Source organism: Nerophis lumbriciformis, linkage group LG39, assembly GCF_033978685.3.
Source record: "Nerophis lumbriciformis linkage group LG39, RoL_Nlum_v2.1, whole genome shotgun sequence".
In the NCBI taxonomy this organism is placed as follows: domain Eukaryota; kingdom Metazoa; phylum Chordata; class Actinopteri; order Syngnathiformes; family Syngnathidae; genus Nerophis; species Nerophis lumbriciformis.
The window spans coordinates 14777501-14805000 of record NC_084586.2 but is presented as its reverse complement, the minus strand read 5'-3'; the positions used below and the strand labels follow the sequence as shown (position 1 = coordinate 14805000).

The following is a 27500-nucleotide window of genomic DNA, read 5'->3' as shown; positions in this document are numbered from 1 at the left end:
AAAGTATTGCATAGGGAAAAAAATTTTTTTTTCCTAAAATATTTGACAAAGCAGAACTAATTTGGTGTCATTTTTATGTTTTACTGTTCATTTAATTTTAAAAAATATATATATTTCGATAAAGAACATTTGTTTTTTTAATATAAATGCTGAAATGTACAAAGTACAGTATTTCATGAACAAATTATTAATGAACATTCGGTTTACTTTGAGAAGGTGTGTGTGTGTGTGTGTGTGTGTGTATATATGTGTATATATATGGATGTATATATGTGTATATATATATATATATATATATATATATATGTGTATATGTATATACTGTATGTGTGTGTGTATATGTGTATGTATATATCAGAATCAGAAGTACTTTAGTATAATTATTATAAAAAGTATAACATAATACACATTTTTTATTTGTTTGTTTTTCTAAAATGTATATTTAACTGAGCAAAACTTATATTTTCTTAAGAACATTATATTTTTAAATGTTATATTTCCTGGAATAAATATATGAAGTATAAAACATCCAAAAATATGTTTATATGAAAACAAAGCTTATTTGATTTTAAAATAAAGTTTCTATATTTTGTTTTCCATTTATTAGACGTATTTATTTTTTTTAATGATATTTAATGTTTGACATGAGAGCACTGTTCAATTTTTTTTTTGATGCTATGAAATAAAACAGAAAAATTATAAAATGTACCACATTAATTAGCACGTGTACACAAAAATGTTGGGGTATTCTTAAGATAATTATTATTTTTAAATATCTTAAAAAAAAAAAAATCCATGTTAACATGCAGGCTGGGCATGTAAGTCTCATTAAACACTTTTTAACAACTATTAAAATATTGTTTAAATAAATATAGAAATAAATAATAATAAAATAAATATATATATATATATATATTTTTTTTTTTAAATAATAATTATTATTGTATTTAATTAAAACGAAATGGTCATTAAATGAATGTCACCTGTCTGCAGATCGTGCGCTGTCCTTCGCTGCCCTGCGAGATCTCGGCCCCTGAAGAGTGTCTGTGGACGGACCTGATGATCGAGAAGCAGGTCCACGGTCGCCAGGCCAACCACTACGCCTGCGTCAAGCGGGCCGACGGCTCCTGCTCTTGGTACCGCGGCGTGGCCCCACCCAAAAAGGAGTTTCTGGATGCCGAAGACCCGTAAAAAAGAAAAGAAAAAAGAAGCCTCTTTTCTGCCTGAACGTCAACTAATCCCGTGGAAAACAGGCAACTTTTTGATTTAGAGGTGAAAAATGTGCTGTTGTGAGAATAATCTCTTGCCTCTGTGTCCTTTTTGGGGTAAAAAAAAAAAATCTAAAATGAGGGTAGTTTGTGGAGGTTGTTGTCAGTTGTGTGTTTAAAAACCAATCATGGGACGTAGACTGGTCAAGTGATGATGTAACTTCCTCCTGAGGCTGGCGTCAGGAGGAGACAACAGCACTTCCTTCAAAAAAAAAAAAAAAAAAAAGCTCTATAAGTCCTCACCCATCCATCATTGATGACCTCATTATTAATTTTATCCAAAGCCCAAATTCCAAGTTGCCTTTTTTTGTCTTGTGAAATGATTGTAGCATTCTTTCTTTTTTTTCTTCCTTTTCATTTCATTTAGTGGTCATTTTAGTAACATGTGACAAACCTCACTGGACCAGTCTATGATGTGCATCGCAATATTGGCTTGCTCTCATTTTCCATGAATTAAGGTAAAAGAGCTGCAATTTCCCCGTCGTTCGCCACCTAAATATCTGCATTATGTGAACGTAATGGTGATCAAATACCGCGGGTGTCCCGGTCCGATATCAAACATCAGCACAAAAAGAAGTATCAACATCTAAAATGTCCGATACATGCGTGTTTATTAGCTTCCAATCAGCACACAAGGTTGGTCTTGTCTTGTGTGTCAGTCAAGTCATTTGCAAAGAGTAAACATGGTAGGCTATAGGTTCGCAGCTACCCAACAGCTAAGCACACAATAGCACACAAGCTAGATATGCGTAATAATAACTGAGCAATATTGCGGTCTAAAACGGCACGTTTGTCAACGTAAGTATCAAATAATTGCATATTACAAATAAAAACCCAGTAACAAATGTGCTTTTTAATACCTACATTATTTTTGGCAAATTTTACTTGATTAGCCGCTGTAACAAATATGCTTTTAATACCTACGTTGTTCTTTTTGCCGAATTTTCCTTGATTAGCCGCTGAAGTCCTGTCAATATCGGTATCGGAAGTGAAAGGTTGTATCGGACACCCCTATATCATTTCTAACTATGACACATGTTTAGTTTTTTTAAATAAACTGCAATATTGGGCTCACTGATGCAGATTCCTGCACATTTGGGAGCTTAAAAACCCTCATTTTGTCTCTCCTGCTAAATTCCACGCGTATAATTCATGGCTGTGAGGTAATAAAACATCGGAATCATGCAGTGCATACACTTTTTTTAATTTTTTTTGTGACTTGACCAGTATTATTTTGTATTATTTACTGCGTTAGAACTAGAATTGCACTTTTCAAGGAAGCGTTCCCGTACAGAAAGGCCGAAACACTGATGCTAATCACTTCATATTGATGCCAGGCGTAAAAAAACAACCAAAAAATAAAAGGGTGATTATTATCGTTATTTCTGTGTCTTTGGATTGTACACGCGAGCGACCCTTTTCGCAACTCGCCACATTTCCGCCGCGTCCTGTTCCATGTTTTGACGTCTTTTTTTTCCCCCCGCGAGTCCTTCCCAAAAGCTTCAGAAAGTATGTTTGCGGCGCAGCTTTATGCAAACTCCAGCTAGCTAAACATTAACCTAACGGCATGCAGGCACTTTCCAAATGTCAGAAAGGTCCTCGAAAACCAACACGGTCTCGTAGTATTTACAAACTACGTCTAGTTGCTCCAACTAGTGGTGAAGTTGGTGAATTACACTTTCATCCGACCGTGTTGGTTTTTGTTCGAGGTGTTCCTGATAAATTGGCAAGTCAATGTTTTTATATCTATAAAGGAGTATTAGAGGCATAATTTAAACTTTCCCGGTGTCATTATTGTGTTTTTTTTTTTTTTTGTGTTTTGGCTGTCATTGTCTTTCGGAGAACAAAAATGTGTTTAGCGGGCGAGAAGGTCCTCTTGCGCTGGAGTCCCGTGAGAGTGAGAATAATTCTTTTTTGGGGGGTTAAGAGGGAGAAAGGAGTACCTCGTGTGAATCGATGACTGGTGCATGTGTTTGTCGCTTTGTGTAAGTCCGGCAAAAGGACCAAAATATTCAGTATTATCAAATAAAAACAAACTTTCAAAGGATCATTTTATTTTTTTGGTCATTTTTGGGGGGTTTGGAGTCACACCTTGATGTCTTTTTTTTATTTTATTTTTATTTATTTTTTTATACTTCCAAGCGCTATCTTTATGATACATTAATAAATAGTAAAGCATTATTTTTTAGTTATCTGGCTGCTCGCTATGAGTAATGTTAACATCAGACCAAAATAGAATTTTTTTTTTTCTTTGTTTCGGACACAACAACCCAAAAATATCTAAAAGTCACAGAAAAAAATAATTTTCCGACACAATATTGTCATTTGTAAAAAACCAAAACAAATAGTAATATAAATGTTAAAAAATAACATTTTATGTGTCTAAAAAGGAGCAGGAAGAAGCAAAGCTTATACTGTAATATAATAATCTGGTGATTTATATTTAACATGACTTGTTTTTTTAAAATATTTTTATATTTTAATGTAGAGTACATTTACTGTTCAACTTCTTTTTTAGATGTATTTACTTTGAAAATGTTTTTTCTTTTCATGTATTAAATGATACAATAGATTTATTATATTTAGTATTACATGATACATTTTTATTCGTTTTTTTCTCAAACATTTTTTTTTAATGCAAAACTAATTTGGTTTAAATTGTATATCTAACAGTCTATTTTGTTTTATTTATATATTTTGTCAGAAAGAACTTTTTTTTTTTTACGGTATCTGAAATATTTACGTAAAAATGTATTTTAGAAAATTGGTTTTAAAATTAAGTAATTTTTTAAAATATATTTCTTATAAAAATTTGTTTTCCTAAAGATATTAAAAATACATTATATTAGGAACTACATAGTTACACATGTATTAGGTTTTTCTCCCCTTAAAATATATTTTACAAAGCAAAACTAATTTTTTTTATTAATTCATTTAATTTTATTTTTTGTCAAAGCCATTTGTTTATTTTAATAAATAAATAAATAAATAAAAAGGAAGAATTATATAAATTATTACATAAAAAATGTTCACGAAACATTCCTATTTACATGACAGCAAAGCAGTTACATATTTATTTTTATTTTTTTCCCCTAAAATTTATTTTACAAAGCAAAACTAATTTGTTTTAGTTTTTTTATTCATTATTCATTTAATTAGATTTTTTGTCAAGAAAGCCATTTGTTTATTTTAATTAAAAAAATATATGGAATAATTATATAAATTATTACATAACAAATTTTAACGAAACATTCTTATTTACATGACAGCAAAGCTTGTTTGGTTTTCTAATGAAGTTACCAATAAACTTGTTTTAAAAAAAGGTTTTTACTTTGAAAATCTGCTTCAAATAATAAAACAAATTATTTTATAGAGCATAAAAAATTGTGTATTCGTGTTTTTCTAAAATATTTTGTTTCCTCTTTGACAGAGCAGAACTCATTTGGTTTCCTTTTTAAATATTTTACTGTTCATTTATTTAAAATATATATATATATTTTTTTAAAGAACATTTGTTTTTAATTCTAATATCTACTGAAATAATTATGTATAGGAAAATAGCTTCTCCTCTACAATATTATGCATGTCCAAAAAAGAACGGAACAAGGGTAAGTTTGTAATGTCCTGCAGCTCCCATTACCGTACTTAAATATAATAATCTGATCATTTCATTATTTTGTCATTTTATATATTTAAATGTTACAGTAAATTGTTTTTTTTGCGCTGATTCATCCAACCTATTCTCATTTTGTGATGATTTCACCTTCTGTGCGATCAATAATGGAAATAATCCCATACTGACGATAATTTGACCCCTTTAGTGCATTAATAATAAATTATTAGTAAACAAAAACAGTATATTTTAGTGTACATCCCGCACTGCACCTACCTCTTTCCAACCAGGTGGGGGTGCTGTTCTGCCACTTGCGTTTTGTCACTAGTTTATGCAAACGTAAAAGAGCGTTTAGCTTCAGGCGACAATGCTAAAGTTAGAACGTTACGCTTCACAGTACAGAAATATTGCAGATTCACTACATCACAGGTTTCTAAAAAAACAAAACACTTTTTAAGCACGTTTTGATATAATATTTATAGTTTTTTTCTATTACGCTGCGGCGATTGACAAAGATACTCACCGATGCTAACAAAATGGCGGCTAATCTTCGCCCCCGACAATCAAGCTGACCAACTTTTATCTTTAACTCCTGCCTCGTCAATAACACATCTGCACATTGGTGAAACTTTGACACGAGCGATGTCAGTATAGGCGACAGCGGGACGTGGCATCGAACATTCGGCTCAGCCATCAATAACACTGTTTTAATGTGAGCTACAAGGCAGGCGACGCTATGCTAACACAGAATGCTAACAACACAGCTGTCGGTCGTAGCTGTGACTGTCAAGTTGACCAACTTTAAGCAGATCACTCCTCATAAGGCCCAGGTTTAACTTCTAGGACTAACCCGGATGTGATGAAGTATTTCCACAACGTGGCTGTGTTGTAGTGGCCGGGTGACAACCATAGCAATGACGCGAGGACAGACAAGGGCAAAATACGGTCCGCGGGCCACATTAAGATTTCCAATCCGACCTTTAACACCAAAACTGTAGCCGCCGTTATGAAGTGTAGTGCTGTTTTTAAATGACCGCAAGTCTTGAACTATGGAACGTATTTCAATGGTTGAAATCTGCGCTTTTGGGTGTTATAATGGTACCGTATTTTTCGGACTATAAGTCGCAGTTTTTTTCATAGTTTGGCCGGGGGTGCGACTTATACTCCGTAGCGACTTATGTGTGAAATTATTAACACATTAGCGTAAAATATCAAATAATATTATTTAGCTCATTCACGTAAGAGACTAGACGTATAATCGGATTTAGCGATTAGGAGTGACAGATTGTTTGGTAAACGTATAGCATGTTCTATATGTTATAGTTATTTGAATGACTCTTACCATAATATGTTACGTTAACATACCAGTTGGTTATTTATGCCTCATATAACGTACACTTATTCAGCCTGTTGTTCACTGTAGGAGCCTAAATGCTGTTTAAGTTAATTTACATTTTTATGGAAGGTGCTTTATGTTTATTCAGCCAAAATGGGACTATTTACTTTATTTGCATGCTTAGAATAATTATTACATTTGTCTAAATAGTTTGATGACGTAACTGTGTAAATTGCATATATGGCGGAAGGATCTGTGTGGTAGGTGGGTTTTTGGACACAGTGCATTATGGGTAATGGCAGTCAGGTGCGGGGGAATTGAGCCACACAGTTTTTTGACCTCACTCTTACTTTTTCTTAGTCTTGCTTTTTCTAACACCTACTGTAACAAACTCTCTTTATTTTGCCATTCATTTGTTCCCACATCGTTATTGTTTTACGTTTTTGAATTATTAAGTAAACGATACAAAACGAAGAGGAGCGTCTGGAGTTTTGTTTGTTGTTGCCGCAGCAAGCGGAGCAGGAGAAAGTAGAGGAGCGTCAAGCTAAAGGCTTAATTAGGAATCTACATTTTAGTCAAAAAACTTGCTCTTTGTGGATTAAGAGGAACGTGGAACCACCTGACTGGAAAGGAACAGAGGAACAAGCCTGCAAGAGGACGCGAGCAGGTACGTGAGTGCACGCTGCTTGAAAGAGAGAGAGAGAGAGAAGCTCGTCTGGGTGCGACGCTGCTGCACATCGGCATTTTTTATTGACTCGTTGTGGAAATATTGGCTTGTTATGGATGCACAAGACAGTGGAAAAAGGACAGTAAAAATGACCGAGAAGGCTGTAGAAGAGCACAAGGCGAGAAAGATGCAGGAGCGCACTGGCTCAATTGACCTGCTTGATGACGCAGATTGAGCACTTAATGGAGGAGGATGCTAATGTGGACGCTGTAAAAAATCAGCTTCGTGTGGACTTTAGTGGATTGCAGCAAGAATTTTCTGATCTTAATTCTGATGTTCAGAAATTCATGTCTGAGGAGGAGTTTGTGGAAGATCAAAACAACTGGTTTAATCCAAAACATAAAATGATGGAGGACTTTTTCTGGAAATGTGAGGAGTGGATGAAAGATGTTTTTAAGCGTGTTGAGCAAGCGGAAGAGTGCAATAGACAAGTGTCACCTGCAGATAATCGCTCTACATCAACAAAGCGGACCGCTAGAAGTCAAAGTAAAACTGAATCACGAAGCGGAAGTTCACGTTCTTCATATTCTTCTGTCAGATTAAAGGCGGAAATGGAGCGTGCATCATTGAAAGCAAAGGCGGCAGCTTTACAAGAAAAACTGGCCATAGAACAGGAAGAAGCTGCAATAAAAGCTCGAAAGGAAATGCATGCAATGCAAACTGCACTTGCTGAATGTGACGCTAAAATGGAGGTCTTACAAAACTACGAGAAAACACAAGAAGAAGACGGTATCAATACAGCTGACGAGAAGGATGGTAGAAGACTTACTAGTCCTAACACACAAGTACCATCACCCACCTTACCAACACACAGCATTAAATATGATGCTCCCCCCACAGCTATTCAAATGACTACATTTGCACCAAAGACTGAAATTAAAGAACAGGCATTAACACTTGATGGGCTTTGCCAAGCAATTTCTCAGCAAGCCAACGTCACAGAGTATCTCGTGAAGAGTCACAAGGCATCTCTACTTCCAGATCTTTCCATTCCAACATTCAAGGGTGACCCCCTGGAATACAAATCCTTTATTGGGGCCATAGAACATGGAATTGAAAGCCGCACTAATGACAATCGGGATCGTCTTCAATTTTTGCTACAGTATACAAGTGGACAACCACATGAGTTGGTTAAGAGCTGCATCCATATGGAATCATCAACAGGCTACACTAAAGCAAAACAAATGTTAAAGGAGTTTTTTGGTGATGACTTTAAGATAGCAGAAGCCTACATAATAGAAGCCATGGAGTGGCCAACAATCAAGCCAGAAGACGGTGTTGCCCTTCAGTCCTTCGCATTATTCCTCACAGGCTGCTCTAACACAATGACAGACATTAACTATATGGAGGACTTGGACAACACAGCTAATATAAAGGCACTGACAAACAAACTTCCATATAAACTCAGGGAACCTTGGAGGAAGTTTGCATGCGACTTGCAAGAAAGAACAAAGACAAGAGTTAAGTTTAAGGATTTTGTGGACTTTGTAAACCGGCAAGTCAAGTATCTTTTGAATCCGCTTTATGGGAACATAAAAGAAACCACCATGAACACGAAAGATTCTGTGAGACAGAAAATAAAACCACAATATGTAGAAACCCTCAAACCAAAAAAGGTGTTTACAACAGTCGTTGTGCCCCCCAAGACAGAAAATGATAACCACATCATAACAAAAACACGCACAATTTCGGTGGACTTTATTGGAAAACCTTGTGTTTATTGTAACGGAGAGCAACACAGCCTTACAGTTTGCAAGAAATTCAAGAGCAAGCTACACAAAGACAAGATTGACTTCTTGAGAAGCAAAGGAGTATGTTTTGCATGTTTAAAGCATGGACATATGAGTAGTAGTTGCAAACAAAAACTTCAATGTCAAGAATGCTCTAGACAGCATCCCACATTACACATTGGTCATAAAGACTCCAGAGAAGAAATCACAAAGGACAATTTTGAACAGCAAACAATATCAAGTGCCCTTGTACAAACAACTGAAACCTGTGGTTTCACTGGGGCCGGTAGAGAAGATTGTGTTCTTTCGATCCTTCCCGTTTACATAAAGGCACAAAAAGGAACCAAGACAGTGATCACGTATGCCTTCCTGGACCCAGGTAGTTCAGCTACTTTTGCCACAGAGTCACTGATAAAGCAACTGAATGTGAGTGGACGCAAAGTAAGCATCTCGCTGCGAACAATGGGAAACGACACAGTCGTGAACACAAGCATCGTGACTGGCTTGGAAATCAGCAGCTTGGATGGAAAAGAGTTTGTGGAACTAAAGGAAGTTTATACACAGAAAGACATTCCTGTCTCTAAGGACAATATTCCCCGACAAGAGGATATTGATAGGTGGCCACACCTAAAGGAGGTGAGAATACCTAATATTAAAGCCAAGATTGGATTACTCATCGGAGTAAACGTTCCCAAAGCGATGGAGCCACTGCAAGTGGTTAAAAGTGTGGATAATGGACCATACGCTGTGAGAACGATGCTAGGTTGGACAGTAAATGGACCACTCGGAGGTGGAAGTGACAGAACTGCAGTGGACAAATTGACAGGAATTACTGCAAACAGAATCTCAGTGGTGAAGCTTGAGGAGCTTTGGCAGCTGCAGTTCAAGCACGACTTTCCTGATGCTGGACAAAAAGAAAACATTGAGATGTCCAAGGACGACCATCAGTTTATCAGTATGGTGTCTCAAACTGCAGTAATTAAAGATGGCCACTACAATGTTTGCCTTCCAGTGAAGAAGAAGCCTTTGGCTATGCCAAATAACAAGGCAATTTCAGAGCAACGTGCACTTCAAAAATGTGCAACAGACTTTGCGGACGAGTTTGGACAGGAAACAGCAAGGTCTGTCAACAATAATTTTTATGTGGATGACTGTCTTAAGTCAGTTGCTGATGAAGATACAGCCATTACCCTGTGTGCCGAGTTGAGAAAAATGTTGGCAAAAGGAGGATTTCGGCTGACAAAATGGTCAAGCAACACAGGAAGTTGCTTAACTCGATCCCAGAAAAGGAAAAAGCACAGGGTTTTCAAGATCTGGACTTGGATGAGGATTACCTGCCAGTGGAGAGAACATTAGGCATCCAGTGGTGTGCCGAATCAGACCAATTCAAGTTCAAGATCAACCTCAAGGATAAACCATACACTCGGAGAGGATTGCTTTCCATAGTACCGGTAAGTTCAATTTTTGATCCTTTGGGCTTTCTGGCTCCAGTAATAAAGCAACTCATGGCAGATCTACCAAAATGCAGGGTCCTACCTGACGATCCACTTTTCACAAGAGTCGGTGTGGACTACTTTGGTCCGTTCCAAGTGAAGAGGGGAAGAGGACATGCAAAGAGGTATGGCGTCATCTTCACGTGTCTTGCTTTAAGAGCCGTACATCTGGAAGTCGCATCCTCACTCGACACCGATGCATGTCTTAATGCAATCAGAAGATTTCTCGCCAGAAGAGGACAAGTCAAAGAGATGTATTCCGACAACGGAACCAACTTTCGGTCAGCTGACAGCGAAATGAGGAAATCAATCAAAGAATGGAACACCAAGAAGATTTACGAACACTTGCTACAAAGAGGTATCCAGTGGCATTTCAATCCACCAGCAGGATCTCACCATGGAGGAAGCTGGGAGCGGCTAATCCGTTCAGTGAGAAAAATACTGAGTGTTACCGTAAAGGAACAAGTTTTGGATGAAGAGGGTCTTTATACCTTGTTTTGTGAAGCCGAAGCAGTCATAAACGGCAGACCCATCACAAAGACATCTTCAGACCTCAACGACTTGGAGGCTCTCACACCCAACCATCTGTTATTGCTGAAGGTCAAACCTGAGCTACCTCCAGGAGTGTTTCATCCGTGCGACCAATATGCCAGTCGCAGATGGAGACAAGTACAATACCTTGCGGATATCTTCTGGAAACGCTGGTGTAAGGAATACCTAGCGCAACTTCAAGAACGTCAGCGATGGTCTTCACCTAGAAGAAACTTTCGTGTTGGAGACGTGGTGCTGATCGTGGACGATACTTCACCCAGAAATTCCTGGCCACTTGGAAGAATTCTAGAGACTTTTCCTGGTGGAGACGGACTTGTTCGTCAAGTTCAAGTGAAAACTAAGACTAACGAGCTTCGTCGCCCTATTACAAAGCTATGTCTTCTTCAAGAAGCAGAAGATCATTAAAGTATGGAGACGAAGCAAAGACCTCAAGTGAAATGGGGCAAAGGACTACAAGCTTCTTTGAGAAGTATTAAGATTATTTAGGCACCTTGAATTTGAGTTAACATGTTTAAGTAATTGTTTCAAGGACATTGATAACAATTAGGGGCCGGTAATGTAGGAGCCTAAATGCTGTTTAAGTTAATTTACATTTTTATGGAAGGTGCTTTATGTTTATTCAGCCAAAATGGGACTATTTACTTTATTTGCATGCTTAGAATAATTATTACATTTGTCTAAATAGTTTGATGACGTAACTGTGTAAATTGCATATATGGCGGAAGGATCTGTGTGGTAGGTGGGTTTTTGGACACAGTGCATTATGGGTAATGGCAGTCAGGTGCGGGGGAATTGAGCCACACAGTTTTTTGACCTCACTCTTACTTTTTCTCACTCTTACTTTTTCTTAGTCTTGCTTTTTCTAACACCTACTGTAACAAACTCTCTTTATTTTGCCATTCATTTGTTCCCACATCGTTATTGTTTTACGTTTTTGAATTATTAAGTAAACGATACAAAACGAAGAGGAGCGTCTGGAGTTTTGTTTGTTGTTGCCGCAGCAAGCGGAGCAGGAGAAAGTAGAGGAGCGTCAAGCTAAAGGCTTAATTAGGAATCTACATTCACTATTCTTTATTTATTAGGGCCCGCATGGCCCATTGCATAAGGACTCCCTATGCAGTGGGACATAAGGACCTATTGTATTTGTAAGGTTTTATTTATTCTTTATTATTCTTCCGCACCCACAATAAACTGTAATTTGACCCACTTAACATGCTTCAAAACTCACCATATTTTATCCACACATCAGGACCTGCGAAAATTGCCTTTTTTTTAAAAAACCGAACCCCAAAACTAAAAAAAAAACGAGACTGCCTGTAACTCCCACTAGGAAGGTCGGAGAGACATGAAACAAAAACCTCTATGTAGGTCTGACTTAGACCTACATTTCATTAATGGTACATTCTCGGGCCAAAATCAACAGGAAGTTGGCAATTCCCCCTTTAAGACACAAAAGTACTAAAAACAGTCACTTTTGCTTTTTTGAGCTGTAATTTGACCCCCTTAACACGCTTCAAAACTCACCAAACTGAACGCACACATCAGGACTGGCAAAAATTGCGATCTAATAAAAAACCTAACCCCAAATCTCAAAATTGCGCTCTAGAGCAATTTTTTAATAAAACGGAGAAAAAACTGCTCCTCGGAAGAAAAAAATGACAAAACTGCCTGTAACTCCCACTGGGAAGGTCGGAGAGACAGGAAACAAAAACCTCTATGTAGGTCTCACTTAGACCTACATTTCATAAATTGACAACCCCCAGCAAAAATCAACAGGAAGTTTGCTATTCCCCCTTCAAAACAAATTTTTTGTAAAAACCGGTCACCTTCCTTCAAAAACGAACTCCTCTGTCGTTTCGCCTTCAAACTAACACAGGAGAGAGATTGAACCCTTGTGATTACAATGACAGAAGCGCTTTTTTTCGAACTGCTCCGGTTTTGATTTTATGACCCTTCAAAGACCCGCTGCGCTGATGCTGCTGCGCTGCTGTTTTTTTAAGATGGCTGCTTAAAAGCAGGAAGCACCAACGTGCCCACACAATGCAGACAAGGTAGGTACACTCAGGGCCGGCCCGTGGCATAGGCCGTATAGGCAAATGCTAAGGGCGCCGTCCATCAGGGGGCGCCACGCCAGTGCCACAAATGTTGGAGAAAAAAAAAAAAAAAAGTTGGTACTATTATTTCTAAATACAAAAAATAATCCCACGTTAATTAAAATGAAAATTAAAGCCTATTTAATAGAAATATTATTTGTTACAACATTACGCCCCCCCCCCCCCCCCCCTTCCCCCCGCAGTGTCCCCCCCCCTCCCCCCTTCCTGTATCATGACTCTTTTTGGACGTCACCACATCAAAAAATCAACACAAGATGTCAAAACGGCCAAAACTGTCAGGTGCCCAGGGAAGAAAAAAGAGAAAAGAAGAGGAGGAGAAACGAGAAAAGACAGAGGTAGCAGGTAGGTAGCCTACATGAAATTATTTGTCTGTTACAGAATGTGATAGTAACCTGGCTTTTTAGCATTAAGCTAATGTTACGTGATTCGGCAATTGCTAATCAATAAATAGCTAGTTCTGTTTTAACGTCGGGTTAATATTGTGGAGGGGGCTAAATTGTTATGGAAAATAATAATGTAACGTTAGGTAATTACAGTACTCCCACCTTACATTCCTCAGGGACATTTGTATTAGATCTTTTAAGCAGGTGTTTTTGTTTACATTGTTATTGCCTTCTGGTTAGCTAATGTTTGCCCTGCAGGTAATAGTCACTTTTCCACCCCTTTATATATTAGGTATAGTTGTAAGCAGAGGTGGGTAGAGTAGCCAGAAATTGTACTCAAGTAAGAGTACTGTTACTTTAGAGATTTATTACTCAAGTAAAAGTAAGGAGTAGTCACCCAAATATTTACTTGAGTAAAAGTAAAAAGTATGTTGTGAAAAAACTACTCAAGTACTGAGTAACTGATGAGTAACATACACACACACACACATATATATATATATATATATATATATATATATATATATATATATATATATATATATATATACATATACATTGATATATACAGTATATAATTTATATGTATTTATTTTGCTGTTTTTGTTTACATGTTAAAGGTGTTTTAATGAATATACATGCATGTTTAACATATAGATTCCTTTCTTTCATGCAGACTAGAATATAAGTTGGTGTATTACCTGATTCTGATGACTTGCGTTGATTGTAATCAGACAGTAGTGATGATAACGTCCACGTTTTCAAATGGAGGAGAAGAAAAGTTAAAGTTAAAGTTAAAGTACCAATGATTGTCACACACACACACTAGGTGTGGCGAGATTATTCTCTGCATTTGACCCATCACCCTTGATCACCCCCTGGGAGGTGAGGGGAGCAGTGGGCAGCAGCGGTGGCCGCGCCCGGGAATCATTTTTGGTGATTTAACCCCCAATTCCAACCCTTGATGCTGAGTGCCAAGCAGGGAGGTAATGGGTCCCATTTTTATAGTCTTTGGTATGACTCGGCCGGGATTTGAACTCACAACCTGCCGATCTCAGGGCGGACACTCTAACCACAAGGCCACTGAGTTCCTCCTTTCTGTCTAATACCACATGAAAGTGGTTGGTTTTTGGCACCTTATTTGTCCAGCTTCCATATTCGTTTTTATACACTTTACAAGAAATATATTGGCGTCAAACTCCGTAGCTTGCTAGCTTGTTTGCGCTGGCTTTCGGAGACTCTTGTTTTGAAAGCGCAGGCGCGATGGAGCGGCACTTTTATTGTGAAGACAGGAACGTCCTCATGTGCGGTCAGTCTTGAGGCTTTTGACGGGATGTACGGTTGAAATAAAAAAAAGTATATTTTTTCCTTCACACTTTTGATTGATTGATTGGAACTTTTATGATTAGATTGCACAGTACAGTACATATTCCGTACAATTGACCACTAAATGGTAACACCCCAATAAGTTTTTCAACTTGTTTAAGTCAGGTCATGTGACCACCTGGCTCTGTTTGATTGGTCCAACGTCACCAGTGACTGCATCTGATTGGTGGAACGAAGTGAAACGTCACCAGTAAGGCAGGCACTTTGAAGGTCTGTCTGACAGACCAAAACAAACAAAGCGTGCATTAACAGATCGATAAAAATTAGTAGCGAGTAGCGAGCTGAATGTAGATAAAAGTAGCAGAGTAAAAGTAGCGTTTCTTCTCTATAAATATACTCAAGTAAAAGTAAAAGTATGTTGCAATAAAACTACTCTTAGAAGTACAATTTATCCCAAAAGTTACTCAAGTAGATGTAACGGAGTAAATGTAGGCGCGTTACTACCCACCTCTGGTTGTAAGTAAAAAAAAAAAGGTCAAAGACAAAGCTATTCGGGTTCTTGTGAGTATATACACTTCACTGCCGATGTGGGGGGGGCGCCACCTAAAATCTTGCCTAGGGCGCCAGATTGGTTAGGGCCGGGCCTGGGTACACTAGACAAAAGTCTTGGGACACTTCAGACTAAAAGTAGACAAAAGTATTGGGACACTTATGACTATCACTGGACAAAAGTATTGGGACAGTTAGGACTAGCACCTGCCAAATACGCGGGCCCGACCAATGCTGCTTGCAGCTTTAATTTTAAATTGCCTTTCAAATGTCTATTCTTGGTGTTGGGTTCTGTCAAATAAATTTCCCCAAAAAATGCGACTTATATGTTTTTTTTTCCTTTTTTATTATGCATTTTTGGCCGGTGCGACTTATACTCCGAAAAATATGGTATTTATTTTTTTACTTTCAACACTTGGGTCTCTATATCAACTTCACATCTGTTGATTATGAGTTTTTATTATTTTCATTTGGAGTTTTTTTTTTTGTTTTATGCCCTTTTTGTCCAAAAAAAAAACCTTGTTTTGTATATGGCAAACACACAAAATATGCAATATTTTTTTAAATTATTCAAAATGGAATATTTCATGTGCATTAATTGAAGCCTAGATAGTTCAATAATTCATAACATTGATTTTAATTTATTATTTTTTGAGGAATGACAGTCAAACAAAACCCTACTAAAATTATTTGGAATCCAAAAAAGCCCCACTCCTAAAAGTGTAAAAAACAAGTCACACTTATTTTATTATTTTTTTAACTTTCAACACTAGGGTCTCTAGATCAACTTCAGATCTGTTGATAATGACTTTTTTATTATTTCCATTTGTTTTGTTTTATGCCCTTTTTTGTCAAAGAAAACCTTGTTTTTTTATATGGCAAACAGTAATTATGCAATATTTATTTGTTTCAAAATGGAATATTTCATGTGCATTAATTGGAGCCTAGATAGTTCAATAATTCATAACATTGATTTTAATTTATTGTTATTTTTTTGAGGAATGACAGTCACAAAAAAATCCTACTAAAATTATTGGGAATCCAAAAAAGCCCCACTCTTAAAAGTGTAAAAAATAAGTCACTTACCGTATTTTTCGGAGTATAAGTCGCACCGGCCGAAAATGCATAATAAAGAAGGGAAAAAACATAAAAGTCACATTTTTGGGGAAAATTTATTTGATAAAAGCCAACACCAAGAATAGACATTTGAAAGGCAATTTAAAATAAATAAAGAATAGTGAACAACAGACTGAATAAGTGTACGTTATATGATGCTGCTGCTCGATTGCCGTTTTCTGCTGCATATTTCACTACTTCCAGCTTGTAACCTGCAGTATATAAATTCAAATTAAAGTACCAATAATTGTCAAGGTGTGGTGAAATTTGCCCTCTGCATTTGACCCATCCCCTTGATCACCCCCTGGGAGGTGCCGCGCCCGGGAATCATTTTTGGTGATTTAACCCCCAATTCCAACCCTTGATGCTGAGTGCCAAGCAGGGAGGTAATGGGTCCCATTTTTATAGCCTTTGGTATGACTCGGCCGGGGTTTGAACTCACAACCTACCCATCTCAGGGCAGACACTCTAACCACTAGGCCACTGAGTAGGTATATGATTTCCTTTTCGGTGCCATTTTTGTTCAGGCCTTCTCAGTTTTTATAAGTTACCGCCAATGTTGAAATGATCAATTTTCATAGGTTCGGAAGTAGTAGCAGGTAGCATCTATTTTTTCCACAAAGCACTTCTGCCATGACCCGCCCCCGCCAAATTTTTATTGGTTGACGTTTGTGTGTGTGACGATTGCTAAAATATGCCTAGTCTCTTACGTGAATGAGATAAATAATATTATTTGATATTTTACAGTAATGTGTTAATAATTTCACACATAAGTCGCACCCCCGTGACAAAATATGAAAAAAAACTGCGACTTATAATCTAAAAAATACGGTACATATTCCGTACAATTGACCACTAAATGGTAACACCCGAATACCGGTAAGTTTTTCAACTTGTTTAAGTCGGGGTCCAGGTTAATCAATTCATGGTAATGAAATATAAGCACTTTTACAACAAATTTCTGCATAAAAGTGATAATATATCACATTGTAGGTCTTTATTTTACACTTTGCAGTTATATTTCGCTGTTTGTTACATGTTTGTTGTGTTTTGCTTGATTGGAGGAGCTGGTCTGAGCAGTAAAAGAGGAGCGACGTTCATATGTTAATATTCAGTGTTTTATTGTTCATAGTTAATATTGTAAATCCCACTTTCTTTATTTTAATGTACATTTTGGGTGTCCCATTCAGTAAAACACTGTAAAATTCCATTCCGTTTTTTTTTTAGGTGGTCTGTCATAACTTTTTTTTTTTTAATTCTATCGGACATTGTGACTTTTGGTATAAGTTTTCCCAAAAAAAAGGGACCTAAACACATATAATGTACAGCATATTTTTACAGCTAAATAATAATAATAATAATAATGTGCATATATAATTGTGTTAATGCATCTCCCGTTGATATTGTGGACAAAAGGGAAGTTATATCATACTTGCCAACCTTGAGACCTCTGATTTCGGGAGGTGGGGGGTGGGGGCGTGGCGGGGCGTGGTTGGGGGCGTGGTTAAGAGGGGAGGAGTATATTGACAGCTAGAATTCACCAAGTCAAGTATTTCATACATATATATATGTATATATATATATATATATATATATATATACATATCTACATCCTGAAAATATGCAAACAAACTGTGTTTAGATAATTGATACCTCAAACTTGCATAAATAAATATTAAAGAATATAACATAACTTGGCTTCTGACAGTTTCAAAATGTAATGAATAAAATGCTAAAGTTGTTGATAAACAAGCAATTATTTTAATAATTAAATATGGTCATTTTAAATGAATTATTATGACAATTTAGAATCAATTATTTCAAATATGTTTATTTTAATGTATAATTATATGGCTGGATGTAATAAGGAGTCACGAAAAAATACAAACAAAAATACAATTAATTTTGATGTTTTTAGCAAAATATAGTAAAAATGTGTTTAGTTTTTGGTTTTTTTAAATTAATAAATATATTTATTTTTAGGTTAAATAAACATAATACTACACTTTATCTCTAGTCTGGATGATTTAGTTCTTGTCACCCTGTTGTCCTCCCATCATGAAAAAAGGCTGTTCTCACTCAGGTCCGGCTGAAAATCGGGAGATTTTCGGGAGAATATTTCGGAAGAGGCGCTGAATTTCGGGAGTCTCCCGGAAAATTCGGGAGGGTTGGCAAGTATGAGTTATACACGACAACACAGTGAAATAAAACCATACCTGACAATACAGGAAGTAAACGTTGTCAATATACACAAATATAATAATACAGAACAAGAAATAGTGAACTTTAAGTTCTTATCGAAACAATAAAATGCACTTTTCTGTCGTCGTATGGACGCCTACCTCTCCCGCTGATATCGTGGACAAAAGGGAAGTAGAAAGGCGTGTCCGACACAATAAAGAGACAGGTGTCACAACAATTATGGTTGTCAATATGGTTCCACATATTGACAAAACACCAACCTTCAGGTATTTTCATGTAACTTACGCATTTTGTGTAATTATAACAACAATGGAACATTATAAAATACATGATGTTTACATGACATACACAGTGGACCCCGTAAGATCCGACCAAAACATCCGGTCTTACTCAAAGACATCTTGACGCAGCATCGAGCGCTACTACCTACTGGCGCTAAGGAGACGCCGGGCCGCCATCTTGAAGTGGTGATCCGCTCCACTCAGTGCAATTCATTTGACAGGAGCAATGAACTGTCAGCGTATTTAATTCATTTTACCTCACTGAATACCACTTATTTTCACGCGGTTTTTTGTCATACGTGTAGCTATGATAAAGGACACGTGTTTTGGCGTGTTTTATTATTCATAGTTTGCTTAACAGTAATAGAATATTCTTATATGCTATAAGTGACCAGACGTCCGAGATCAAAACTGGGAATATAATCCCAGAGAAGGGGGAAAAAAACGGTCAGCTATTTTTAAATTGAAGAAACAATATGATTAGGTTATATATACATGCGTATATCCTACATAAACAATGTATGAATACATTAGATATCTATATATCTTATAGACTGTATCTCTGTTGCTGCAGCAGGAGAGCGTTTATTCTGTCTTGACACATTGTGTTGATATTTTGTATTACATTCTTCCCTTAAATGATAATAATAATAATGATAATAATAAATGATAGTAATGATAACAATCTTTATCTTCATCATTTATTTCAACTTTATGTTATTCAAGTATGACATTTTTAAATTAATTAATTTCATTGACAAGCAATTCTATTATGGTCATTCTCTTGTTTGCTAGCGGCTACGATTTCAGTACTATTGAAGATCTTTGCTCCTTCTCGACTCTGTGGTAATATTCTTTTCACAAAATACAGCCAATAGTACGTTAATGTTGAATCTTACTTGTGAAAAGTAATCCCCCGATTCCTATTTTCAACAGTCTGCTCATTTGAGCAGGAAAACGCTGAACACCAGCCCGGCATCTTTGTTTTCTACCTATCAACTGTCAATTTAGGCTGCTCGCCGGCTCCTCGTCACCACTTCAAGATGGCGGCCGAATTCCTCGCGTCACAGCAGCCAATGCTGCGTCTATTTATAATATGTCTATAGTCACAATTATTTCCATAGGAGGGACAAGGAGACAATGGTTCCACATATTGTCAAAACATCAACCGTCAGGTATTTTCATGTAACTTACACATTTTGTGAAATTATAACAACAATGCAATATAATAAAATACATTATATTAACGTGACATCATTGACCCTGTTACACTATATTGGGTTAAACGAGTGAAAAGGTATGGCTGTCATTTACTAGCTTGAGATTGCGCGTATTTGTGTTATGAGCCTCCCCGCCGCTAGTTGGCGTAGCGAACGTCACAGTGGACCCCGTAAGATCCGACCAAAACATCCGGTCTTACTTGCCAGCATGTAACTTACACATTTTGTGTAATTATAACAACAATGCAACATTATGAAATACATTATATTTACATGACATAATTGACCTTGTTACACTATATTGGGTTAAACAAGTGAAAAGGTGACGTATAGCTGTCATTTACTTTGCTTGAGGTGCGCGTATTTGTGTTATAAGCCTCCCCGCCGCTAGTTGGCGTAGTGAACGTCACAGTGGACCCCGTAAGATCCGACTAAAACATCCGGTCTTACTTGCCAGCATGTAAATTACACATTTTTGTGTAATTATAGCAATAATGCAACATTATGAAATACATTATATTTACATGACATAATTGACCCTGTTACACTATATTGGGTTCAACAAGTGAAAAGGTGACCGTATAGCTGTCATTTACTTGCTTGAGATTGCGCGTATTTGTGTTATGAGCCTCCCCGCCGCTAGTTGGCGTAGCGAACGTCACAGTGGACCCCGTAAGATCCGACCAAAACATCCGGTCTTACTTGCCAGCATGTAACTTACACATTTTGTGTAATTTAATAATAATGCAACGTTATGAAATACATTATATTTACATGACATAATTGACCTTGTTACACTATATTGGGTTCAACAAGTGAAAAGGTGACCGTATAGCTGTCATTTACTTACTTGAGTTTGCGCGTATTTGTGTTATGAGCCTCCCCGCCGCTAGTTGGCGTAGCGAACGTCACAGTGGACCCCGTAAGATCCGACCAAAACATCCGGTCTTACTTGCCAGCATGTAACTTACACATTTTGTGTAATTTAATAATAATGCAACGTTATGAAATACATTATATTTACATGACATAATTGACCTTGTTACACTATATTGGGTTCAACAAGTGAAAAGGTGACCGTATAGCTGTCATTTACTTACTTGAGTTTGCGCGTATTTGTGTTATGAGCCTCCCCGCCGCTAGTTGGCGTAGCGAACGTCACAGTGGACCCCGTAAGATCCGACCAAAACATCCGGTCTCACTTGCCAGCATGTAAATTACACATTTTTGTGTAATTATAACAACAATGCAACATTATGAAATACATTATATTTACATGACATAATTTACCTTGTTACACTATATTGGGTTAAACAAGTGAAAAGGTGACATACAGGCTAGCTGTCATTTACTTTGCTTGAGGTTGCGCGTATTTGTGTTATAAGCCTCCCCGCCGCTAGTTGGCGTAGCGAACGTCACAGTGGACCCCGTAAGATCCGACCAAAACATCCGGTCTTACTTGCCAGCATGTAAATTACACATTTTTGTGTAATTATAACAACAATGCAACATTATGAAATACATTATATTTACATGACATAATTTACCTTGTTACACTATATTGGGTTAAACAAGTGAAAAGGTGACATACAGGCTAGCTGTCATTTACTTTGCTTGAGGTTGCGCGTATTTGTGTTATAAGCCTCCCCGCCGCTAGTTGGCGTAGCGAACGTCACAGTGGACCCCGTAAGATCCGACCAAAACATCCGGTCTCACTTGCCAGCATGTAACTTACACATTTTGTGTAATTTAATAATAATGCAACGTTATGAAATACATTATATTTACATGACATAATTGACCTTGTTACACTATATTGGGTTAAACAAGTGAAAGGGTGACGTATAGCTGTCATTTACTTTGCTTGAGGTTGCGCGTATTTGTGTTATAAGCCTCCCCGCCGCTAGTTGGCGTAGTGAACGTCACAGTGGACCCCGTAAGATCCGACCAAAACATCCGGTCTTACTTGCCAGCATGTAAATTACACATTTTTGTGTAATTATAGCAATAATACAACATTATGAAATACATTATATTTACACGACATAATTGACCCTGTTACACTATATTGGGTTCAACAAGTGAAAAGGTGACGTATAGCTGTCATTTACTTTGCTTGAGGTTGCGCGTATTTGTGTTATGAGCCTCCCCGCCGCTAGTTGGCGTAGCGAACGTCACAGTGGACCCCGTAAGATCCGACAAAAACATCCGGTCTTACTTGCCAGCATGTAACTTACACATTTGTGTGTAATTATAGCAATAATACAACATTATGAAATACATTATATTTATATGACATAATTGACCCTGTTACACTATATTGGGTTCAACAAGTGAAAAGGTGACGTATAGCTGTCATTTATTTTGCTTGAGGTTGCGCGTATTTGTGTTATAAGCCTCCCCGCCGCTAGTTGGCGTAGCGAACGTCACAGTGGACCCCGTAAAATCCGACCAAAACATCCGGTCTTACTTGCCAGCATGTAACTTACACATTTTGTGTAATTATAACAACAATGCAACATTATGAAATACATCATATTTACATGACATAATTGACCTTGTTACACTATATTGGGTTCAACAAGTGAAAAGGTGACGTATAGCTGTCATTTACTTTGCTTGAGGTTGCGCATATTTGTGTTATGAGCCTCCCCGCCGCTAGTTGGCGTAGCGAACGTCACAGTGGACCCCGTAAGATCCGACCAAAACATCCGGTCTTACTTGCCAGCATGTAAATTACACATTTTTGTGTAATTATAACAACAATGCAACATTATGAAATACATTATATTTACATGACATAATTTACCTTGTTACACTATATTGGGTTAAACAAGTGAAAAGGTGACATACAGGCTAGCTGTCATTTACTTTGCTTGAGGTTGCGCGTATTTGTGTTATAAGCCTCCCCGCCGCTAGTTGGCGTAGCGAACGTCACAGTGGACCCCGTAAGATCCGACCAAAACATCCGGTCTCACTTGCCAGCATGTAAATTACACATTTTTGTGTAATTATAACAACAATGCAACATTATGAAATACATTATATTTACATGACATAATTTACCTTGTTACACTATATTGGGTTAAACAAGTGAAAAGGTGACATACAGGCTAGCTGTCATTTACTTTGCTTGAGGTTGCGCGTATTTGTGTTATAAGCCTCCCCGCCGCTAGTTGGCGTAGCGAACGTCACAGTGGACCCCGTAAGATCCGACCAAAACATCCGGTCTCACTTGCCAGCATGTAACTTACACATTTTGTGTAATTTAATAATAATGCAACGTTATGAAATACATTATATTTACATGACATAATTGACCTTGTTACACTATATTGGGTTAAACAAGTGAAAGGGTGACGTATAGCTGTCATTTACTTTGCTTGAGGTTGCGCGTATTTGTGTTATAAGCCTCCCCGCCGCTAGTTGGCGTAGTGAACGTCACAGTGGACCCCGTAAGATCCGACCAAAACATCCGGTCTTACTTGCCAGCATGTAAATTACACATTTTTGTGTAATTATAGCAATAATACAACATTATGAAATACATTATATTTACACGACATAATTGACCCTGTTACACTATATTGGGTTCAACAAGTGAAAAGGTGACGTATAGCTGTCATTTACTTTGCTTGAGGTTGCGCGTATTTGTGTTATGAGCCTCCCCGCCGCTAGTTGGCGTAGCGAACGTCACAGTAGACCCCGTAAGATCCGACAAAAACATCCGGTCTTACTTGCCAGCATGTAACTTACACATTTGTGTGTAATTATAGCAATAATACAACATTATGAAATACATTATATTTATATGACATAATTGACCCTGTTACACTATATTGGGTTCAACAAGTGAAAAGGTGACGTATAGCTGTCATTTATTTTGCTTGAGGTTGCGCGTATTTGTGTTATAAGCCTCCCCGCCGCTAGTTGGCGTAGCGAACGTCACAGTGGACCCCGTAAAATCCGACCAAAACATCCGGTCTTACTTGCCAGCATGTAACTTACACATTTTGTGTAATTATAACAACAATGCAACATTATGAAATACATCATATTTACATGACATAATTGACCTTGTTACACTATATTGGGTTCAACAAGTGAAAAGGTGACGTATAGCTGTCATTTACTTTGCTTGAGGTTGCGCATATTTGTGTTATGAGCCTCCCCGCCGCTAGTTGGCGTAGCGAACGTCACAGTGGACCCCGTAAAATCCGACGAAAACATCCGGTCTTACTTGCCAGCATGTAACTTACCGGTACACATTTTGTGTTATTATAACAACAATGCAACATTATGAAATACATTATATTTACACGACATAATTGACCTTCCATCCATCCATCCATCCATCTTCTTCCGCTTATCCGAGGTCGGGTCGCGGGGGCAGCAGCCTAAGCAGGGAAGCCCAGACTTCCCTCTCCCCAGCCACTTCGTCCAGCTCCTCCCGGGGGATCACGAGGCGTTCCCAGGCCAGCCGGGAGACATAGTCTTCCCAACGTGTCCTGGGTCTTCCTCGTGGCCTCCTACCGGTCGGACATGCCCTAAACACCTCCTTAGGGAGGCGCTCGGGTGGCATCCTGACCAGATGCCCGAACCACCTCATCTGGCTCCTCTCGATGCGGAGGAGCAGCGGCTTTACTTTGAGCTCCCCCCGGATGACAGAGCTTCTCACCCTATCTCTAAGGGAGAGCCCCGCCACCCGGCGGAGGAAACTCATTTCGGCCGCTTGTACCCGTGATCTTGTCCTTTCGGTCATAACCCAAAGCTCATGACCATAGGTGAGGATGGGAACGTAGATCGACCGGTAAATTGAGAGCTTTGCCTTCCGGCTCAGCTCCTTCTTCACCCCCACGGATCGATACAGCGTCCGCATTACTGAAGACGCCGCACCGATCCGCCTGTCGATCTCACGATCCACTCTTCCCTCACTCGTGAACAAGACTCCGAGGTACTTGAACTCCTCCACTTGGGGCAAGATCTCCTCCCCAACCCGGAGATGGCACTCCACCCTTTTCCGGGCGAGAACCATGGACTCGGACTTGGAGGTGCTGATTCTCATCCCAGTCGCTTCACACTCAGCTGCGAACCGATCCAGTGAGAGCTGAAGATCCTGGCCAGATGAAGCCATCAGGACCAAATCATCTGCAAAAAGCAGAGACCTAATCCTGCATCCACCAAACCAGATCCCCTCAACGCCTTGACTGCGCCTAGAAATTCTGTCCATAAAAGTTATGAACAGAATCGGTGACAAAGGGCAGCCTTGGCGGAGTCCAACCCTCACTGGAAACGTGTCCGACTTACTGCCGGCAATGCGAACCAAGCTCTGACACTGATCATACAGGGAGCGGACCGCCACAATCAGACAGTCCGAAACCCCATACTCTCTGAGCACTCCCCACAGGACTTCCCGAGGGACACGGTCGAATGCCTTCTCCAAGTCCACAAAACACATGTAGACTGGTTGGGCAAACTCCCATGCACCCTCAAGGACCCTGCCGAGAGTATAGAGCTGGTCCACAGTTCCACGACCAGGACGAAAACCACACTGTTCCTCCTGAATCCGAGGTTCGACTATCCGGCGTAGCCTCCTCTCCAGTACACCTGAATAGACCTTACCGGGAAGGCTGAGGAGTGTGATCCCACGATAGTTAGAACACACCCTCCGGTTCCCCTTTTTAAAGAGAGGAACCACCACCCCGGTCTGCCAATCCAGAGGTACCGCCCCCGATGTCCACGCGATGCTGCAGAGTCTTGTCAACCAAGACAGCCCCACAGCATCCAGAGCCTTAAGGAACTCCGGGCGGATCTCATCCACCCTCGGGGCCTTGCCACCGAGGAGCTTTTTAACTACCTCAGCAACCTCAGCCCCAGAAATAGGAGAGCCCACCACAGATTCCCCAGGCACTGCTTCCTCATAGGAAGACGTGTTGGTGGTATTGAGGAGGTCTTCGAAGTATTCCCTCCACCGATCCACAACTTCCGCAGTCGAGGTCAGCAGAACACCATCCTCACCATACACGGTGTTGGTAGTGCACTGCTTCCCCTTCCTGAGGCGGCGGATGGTGGTCCAGAATCGCTTCGAAGCCGTCCGGAAGTCGTTTTCCATGGCTTCCCCGAACTCCTCCCATGTCCGAGTTTGAAACGTTATGAAATACATTATATTTACATGACATAATTGACCCTGTTACACTATATTGGGTTAAGCAAGTGAAAAGGTGACGTATAACTGTCATTTACTTTGCTTGAGGTGCGCGTATTTGTGTTATAAGCCTCCCCGCCGCTAGTTGGCGTAGTGAACGTCACAGTGGACCCCGTAAGATCCGACCAAAACATCCGGTCTTACTTTGCCAGCATTAGCTTATAGCTTCATATAAACATTAAAATGTTACTTTTAAGACATAAGCTCATTAAACATTCCTACTGAGGTTGTTGACCGTCGAAGAAGAAGCATTTGGCCATTAAAGTGAGTAGGTAGCCCTTTTTGTCTTTTTTTGGGGGGGGGGGGTCATATTTTTTTAATATTATTATTTATTATATGTAATACTCTATCTGTATTTGCTTTTGTTTTCTTTCATTGTGTGTAAATTATAAATGTATGTTTATTTTAAAAAAAATTAAAAAAAGAAGCATTTGGCCAACAAATGACACCTAAATGGACTCGGCCCACACTTGACTCCAGTTGGAAAACATTCGAAAAATGTGCAGTCCGAGCCCAGACCAGGTTTTGTCTCCCGTGCCCATTAAAATAACTCCCGAGGCCGAGATCGCAGCACTCTCAATCCTGCAGTCTAGAGAGGGATTTTACTTCATTTTCGCACGTTTTTGTTTTGAGCCAGGGTGTGTTTGTGTGCCAAATCCCCCTGAGGCTCCTCAAACTGACCTAAAACATCTGCTCTGGACTTTGGGCCTCGGCGTTACGCCCTTTAAACGCACAAACACTATTTATCTTGTGATTTCGCATCCGTGTGTAAAAATCCTGCACGTAACTTTGGGCTCATAAAGTACAAACTGCTCCGTTTTCGTTCAACTTTCAACACTATTGTGCTAGTGGAAAAAGCGATCTGGTTGAGTTTTGGCGCCCTCTAGTGGCCACTAGAGGATAGTGGCGCTATGCTTGCTTTTTTAAAAGGCCTACTGAAACTCACTACTACCGACCACGCAGTCTGATAGTTTATACATCAATGATGAAATCTTAACATTGCAACACATGCCAATACGGCTGGGTTAGCTTACTAAAGTGCAATTTTAAATTTTGCGCGAAATATCCTGCTGAAAAACGTCTCGGTACGACAGGCCCGGCCCTAACCAATCTAGCGCCCTAGGCAAGATTTTAGGTGGCGCCCCCCCACATCGGCAGTGAAGTGTATATACTCACAAGAAACCGAATAGCTTTGTCTTTGACCTTTTTTTTTTAACTTACAACTATACCGAATATATAAAGGGGTGGAAAAGTGACTATTACCTGCAGGGCAAACATTAGCTAACCAGAAGGCAATAACAATGTAAACAAAAAACACCTGCTTAAAATATATAATACAAATGTCCCAGAGGAATGTAGGTGGGAGTACTGTAATTACCTAGCGT

General features: G+C 38.8%; 1 protein-coding gene across 1 annotated transcript in view; it reads left to right on the top strand.

Annotated features, from left to right (window-relative positions):
- The window catches only part of timp2a (TIMP metallopeptidase inhibitor 2a), a 69397-nt gene extending 66082 nt beyond the window's left edge, over positions 1–3315 (top strand). Inside the window, exon 5 of the mRNA XM_061931762.2 lies at positions 994–3315. Coding sequence (XP_061787746.1) covers positions 994–1191 — 198 coding nt within the window. The 3' untranslated portion in view covers positions 1192–3315. The remainder of the gene's footprint in view (positions 1–993) is intronic.
- Positions 3316–27500: the final 24185 nt, after the last annotated feature.